Below are 6,000 nucleotides of genomic sequence, written 5' to 3'. Positions count from 1 at the left end.
AGGAGCCGCTCCCGGCCTGAGCACCCCGCGGATGCCCTTCATGCCGCAGCCGCCCCCAGGCCAAGCCCGGAGCCCCCCGCTGCGCCTCCTGCCCCTCGGCCGGCCGTGTGAGTTCCCGGGGTGCGGGGGGAAGGACGGGAGGGAGCGGGGGCTCCAAGGGTGCGGGGCTCCCCGCAGCCCGCCGAGCCCCGGCCTGGGGCGGGACACCGCCGCCAGCCTGCCCCGCTGCTGCCTGCTGCTCCCGCCAGCCAACCTGCTCCGTACCCCGGTAGCACCGGTCCGGGGCTGGAGCCTTGCCCTCAGGCTTCGCCGCGGACACCTCCCTCCCACCTGTGCCCTCCCGGTCACCCGGCTCCGCTCTGCGGTTGGACACCGGGACACATCCGCGCCTCGGCTGGGGCTGTCCCGTCCCGACACCCCGAGCCGGGCGGAGGGACCGGTGGAGTTCTCGGGGCATTGAGCCCCGTACCGTGCTCCCCGCTGGTGCTCCCTGCCCCGGGGATTGCGGCTGGTCGCTGGGGTATGTGTGTCCGCTCGCACACAGCCGGGCTGGCTGTCCGGCTCCTCGGCGGGAGCTCTCCCTGGATATCTGGTGCGAATGGAGCTGGGAGTCCCAGCCCCGCTCTCACCGGAGCTCTGCTGGAGCTGCACTTTGGGGTGCCAGTCGCGCTCTCCCTGGAGCTCTGCTGGAGCTGCACTTTGGGCTCCCAGCCCCTCTCTCCCCCTTCACAGCCGCTGTCCCGAAGAGCGGCTCGGCCTTGGCGGCTCGAGGCAGGACCGGGGCTGCGGGCCGAGCTCAGGAGCGCTTCCTCGGGGGCCGCAGGTCCGCGGCCAGCGCCGGTTTCGGTCCCCGGGAGCGGCACCCCGCAGCCCCCTCGGAGCTGCTCCCCCTCCGCGCCGCCGCTGCCCGTCCGTCTGTCTGTCCGTCAAGCGGGGCGGGCGACCGCGTCCCTCCGCGCTGTAAAAGTCGGCGTTGATGCGCGGCAGCCCCGGCGGAGCTGTCAGGCCTTATCTTTATTGGCTTTTCCCAGTCTCCGTCCAAGTTTAAGAGGGGCCCTTTTATCTCGGAGCCCAGCACTCCCCCTGTTTACACCGTCCGGCTCCGCCGCAGCTCTTCATCGCGGAGCCCCCGCAGCCCCGACGGGACGGGGCAGAGAGACCGACCCGGCCGGGCTGCCCTTCCCGACGGGTACCGGAGGGGAGAAACAATCGGGGCTGGGGGGCTGCGGCCACATCAGACCTGAGCTGCCCTGGCCTGAAGCGGGAGCGCAGCCACGCGTGGGCGGCTCCCCCGCGGGGGCCAGCGGGCCCGGCCCGGCTCTGCCGGGCACAGCGGCTTCCCCCGGGGCCCACGGTGTCACATCCCAGTGCCGCCGCCCGAGGAGCGACCACGGGCCGGCCTGGGAGGGCCTGACCTCGCAGGTGGCTGTGCCCGGGGCTGGGCGAGGGGCAGGACGTGGCCCCCGGTGCCGCGAGCTAACATTGCGCCTCTCTCCCCCAAGGAAATGCTCCAGGAGAAAAGCCTGTCTGAAACCGAGGAAGGGTTTCCAACAGCCCCCGCGCCCGGCCATGCGGACACGTCCGCCGGCTCCCCCGTCCTCGGCGTAGCCGGGGGGAGCAGCACGCCGCTCAGCAGCCCGCAGCTCCCCGACCCCGAGCAGGTACGCTCCGTCCGGCCCCGCGTCCCGCCCTGCTGCGCCTCACCCCCGCCACCAGCCCGGCCCGACACCGCGCATCTCGCCCGGCCACGACACGGGGAGGGATTGCGAGGAAAGCTCATTTTTCTTCACTTTTCTTTGGTTTTATTTTTTTATTGTTATAATTTTATTTTCCCTGTCCGCAGCAGGCCGCCCCGGGCCCGCCGTCGGTGCCTAAGTCGGTAAAGGGCGAATCCGAGCGCTGGAAGCCGCGGCCGGCAGGGCCCGACCCGTGGCGGAGCCGCCGCCGCTCCTCCCGGGGCTGCGGCCCGGCGGGGAATTCACTGCGGGTTTTCCATCCCTAAATCAAACGCGGCTTCTGTGCCTTCGCTCCGCGCACGGATGCGATGTCCCCGGCATCCCGCGGAACGCACAAAGCGCGGCCCTGGACGAGGATCCGTTGTCTCGCGGCTGCTCCTGTCCCCGGTTTTTGGGAGGCTTAGGGCGAGTCAACCCCAAAAGACTTTTTTTTCCCCTTGGAGAAAGGAAAAAAAAAAAAAGAATAAATCCATTTATCCGCAGTGTCCTGCCTGGTTGTGAAAGTCTGCAATTAAAACCGGCTTCCGTTTGTTTCTTTTATTTTTGGCAAAGGACAGCGGAATTTTTGAGACTCCATCCTCCTCCCGCTCAGGCTGGTGGCTTCGCCCGCGGCCTCGGCTGCAGCGCGGGCCCTGAGTGTCCCCAGCCCTTCCCCGGCCCTTCCCAGCCCTCCTCGCACGTTTTCTCCATCGTTTCTTGCTGTTCTCATTATCTTATTTTTTTTACAGACAATAGAAAATATCAAAGTCTATCTCCATGAGAAGGAGCTATGGAAGAAATTTCATGAAGCTGGCACGGAAATGATAATAACTAAAGCAGGCAGGTTAGTGAAAATTCCCTGCAAACATGTATTGCTTCTGATGTCTATGAAATGTCCTGTTTGCCAAGACTGTGTTTTGCAGAGCTGGTACAGTCAGTGGCATTTTAAAAATATTATTGTGATTGCAGATTTCAGTAAGATCATTTTTTTCAGTGTAAACTGTACATGTGTTTGAGTGTGGCAGTTGGAATGTAGATGCAAGAAAATATTGTGGAGTCGTTTGAAACATTTAGTCCTGATTCCCTCTGGTAATGTTTTTTTTTAAATTATTTTTTAATTAGGAAATTAGCATAATTATGATGTTTTGGTTTTTTCCCAAAACAAAGCAAGCCCCTTTCCCTTTTCTGTGCTGTGCATTAAGACCTGTGCTGGGACACTCTGCACCAAAGTTGTAGCAGTACGAAGGTTCTTTTAATCTCAAAACTGAAAGAGAAAAGGGTGCCACTTCTGGATTGAAAAAAAATAATCTGTTTTCCCTTGGAAACAAATAATTATTTTTATCAAAATAAAGCCCCCTCAGTGTGCACACCCAGGGAGGGAGACCAGAGCCTCTCAGAGGCTTCAGTTGCCCAGAGAACTCAGCCCTGCATCTGCTCAGGGCTCCTGTCCTGCCCAGGCTGCTCTGGTGGGAGATGGCAGAATAAATGTCAGAAAATTAAGAATCAGAATTAAACCTCAGACCATCACAGGCTCGGGAATCAGTTAATTCCCGAGAAAATTAGCCGGGTGTCACTGTGGGCACCAAAGTATCTGCCCTTGGCTTCTGCGGCAGCGGGCTCACCTCGCTGCTGCTGGAAAGGAAAATTGAGGCGTTAACGTTTAACTCCAGCACGGCTGAGCGCTTCTGCCGTGCCCTGCCATTGCTTGTTTGACACCGTGCTAGCGAGCTGTGCGGCCAGACACTCAAACAGCAGGGAGAAAACAGAGAAAAAACACCCCCACAAATAATTTCTATGCATTATTTCTTTCTCTGTGGTCTCTGATCTTCGTGCAGAGCAGCCGTGGGTGCTCATGGAGTGTGTGTGTGACTTTCCTCCCGTTTGGTGCTCCCACTGTGAGACCCAGACCCAACCCTCGGCATTGGATTTTTGGGATTGATTTGAGCACTTTCCCTGTGCTTTCCTCCATCCCGGCAGTGCTGCTCGGTGTAGGGAAGTTGGACTCTAATAAGCAAGAAATTCCCATTATTCCCCCTGGAGAGGGGGTGTATGTCCCAGGAATCTTCCATTTATTTGCTGCGTGGCTGTTTATGGAGTGATGGTGCAGGTAACTCTGTCCTTTTCACACCTTATTTTGGCGTACAAAAGCTCAGGGCTTGTTCTGCAGCGTCTGCTGATGGGAAGAGCCGGATTCATTTGGATGGGTCTGCTCCCTAAGTCAGCTCAGATGAGGGGATCAAGACGTCAGATATTTCACCCTAAATTTATAGTATCTGAGTGTGCCTGTGGAGATGTGTAATATCTGTACCAAATTCTAGACCCTAAGCATCCCAAACGTGCATGTTATCTCTCTGCAAGTCTGAACGTGGCTTGTTTAAACAGCTCCAGATGGACAGGGCTCAGTCCCACATTCCTTGTCCGGTGGAGCTGGCAGTGCACCTTTCAGGAGGTGGGATGGGGGGTAGACCACGAGATGTACAAAAATCTGGGTTTTTTACATTACTCGAGCCAAATTCTCCATTGGCGAAATTCAGTGCAGCGCCATCGAGCTAAAAAGTTTTAATTTTTTTAATAAACAGTTTTGAATTTTAAAAAAATAATGAAAGAAGCGGCTGAAATGCTGATGAATAACAGGGAACAAAATAACCTTTTTTTTTTTTTTTTCCCCACTGGGCTCAGCTGCAAATGGTGTCAAAATGCAGGACGAGGGCTTTTATCGGTGTTTTTAGCAGCGAGCACAGCCCCGCAGCCCCCGCGCCGCCGCTGCCGGGACCCGGCTCGGTTCCCCGGCCCGGGCTGGGCTCTGCCGCAGCACCGACAGCAAAAATACACAAAATAATTAGCGTGAAAAATCGAACAACTTAAAGGCCATGGTGCCTCGAGTGTCGGTTCATAGCGATGCCACGCGTGGCCGTGCTGAGGGCAGGGCAGCCCACGAGCTGCAATCTGCTGCTAATCCCCATGCGAAGGACAAAATGAAAATTATTATTTCATGCAGATTTTATTTTACCCAGGCTATTTAAATAGAGAGTCGCAATAATAAACCTCCTCTTGAGCCAATTAAAAAAACGATGGTTAATGGAGATTTGTGTGCACTTGCATTTAGCATTGGGGGGGTGTGGAAAGAGGGAAAGCGGCTAATTGCAGGCACTAATCAGGACTCTAATCCCCCTCCCAGCAGGCACAGAGATGCCCCTGAATGCCGTTAGTTGAAATCACTTAAATGTAGGTCTGTCTGACCTCAAGGGGCACAAACGAAAAAAAATGGAAGCCTGATTTTTAAATTTCAAACAACAACAAAAAAACAGAGTGACTTTAATGACAAGTTCACTCAATGGAGAGGAAATGTAAAGCTCAGCGGAAGCGTTAATTCCATGGCAATGGTGTAAAATAGCTTTTTTTGTATAAACAAGGCAAATATTGATAACTTGGTTGGGGGGGAAAGGGGGAGTCATTGTGGAGCTCCACAGAACGAGCCAACTATAAATTATCGAGAATTTAGGGCTGAGAATTACTTTAGGGGATTATTACTCCCTCTTAGGACTGATCTGTAGGAGATATTAGGAGAACACAGCAAGCTCAGCAATGAAATAGAAATCATGTTGTTGCCAAGAAAGTTTGATTTATAAAGTGGAAACATCTTTAAAATGCACTCGCTATCTTTTTAATGTCCGACTGCTTCATTGTGGGAGGGGAAAAAAAGAGATTATTTTATATTAAAAGGATCATCAAAAGATAAAAAGTTTATGTTAGCAAAGTTCCCTGAACTTTGGAGAAAAGCGCTCGGATCCCTCAGAGCGCCCGTGGCAGCGCCCGCAGGATGGGCGCCGGCTCCACCGCTCAGAGCCTTCCTCTCCTTCCTCCTCTTTGAGGTTTGCTCTAATTGCGGGTTTCTCCTCCGGAGGATTATCTGCTGATGGTTTTAAAGGGCTGAAGGTCTGCGCTGCAGGGATTGCCCCGTCCCCGGCGCTGCCCGGAGCGCTGGGTCCCCGCGGCTGCCCGAGCCGGGGGGGAACGAGAGAGGCAAAGCGGGCACGGGTGATCCCTTCGGGCACTGCCCATCTCGAGGGGCGTTTTGCAGGACAGGTTTATGGGGAGGCAGAGGGAATCCCGTTGTTTGAGCATCCCCTCTCCGCGGAGCCCCGGCGGGGCGGCCGCTCCCGGTGCCCGGTTCCCGCTGCAGCATCCCGGTTCCCATCCCTGCTCACAGCGCTTTCCAGGGATGGGGGGAATGAATCCAGCGCCCACAGCGAGCTGTGAGTGCCTGGTTTTGGAAATGATTGTT

General features: G+C 56.0%; 1 protein-coding gene across 1 annotated transcript in view; it reads left to right on the top strand.

Moving 5' to 3' along the window:
* Window positions 1-1,490: 1,490 nt before the first annotated feature.
* The window catches only part of TBX4 (T-box transcription factor 4), a 29,684-nt gene continuing 25,174 nt past the window's right edge, over window positions 1,491-6,000 (top strand). Inside the window, exons 1-2 of the mRNA XM_036395245.2 lie at window positions 1,491-1,661; window positions 2,465-2,559. Coding sequence (XP_036251138.1) covers window positions 1,506-1,661; window positions 2,465-2,559 — 251 coding nt within the window. The 5' untranslated portion in view covers window positions 1,491-1,505. The remainder of the gene's footprint in view (window positions 1,662-2,464; window positions 2,560-6,000) is intronic.

This window comes from Molothrus ater, chromosome 21, assembly GCF_012460135.2.
Source record: "Molothrus ater isolate BHLD 08-10-18 breed brown headed cowbird chromosome 21, BPBGC_Mater_1.1, whole genome shotgun sequence".
Lineage (NCBI taxonomy): Eukaryota > Metazoa > Chordata > Aves > Passeriformes > Icteridae > Molothrus > Molothrus ater.
Note: the sequence above shows the minus strand (reverse complement) of the source record. Positions and strands in the feature narration are given on the sequence as shown.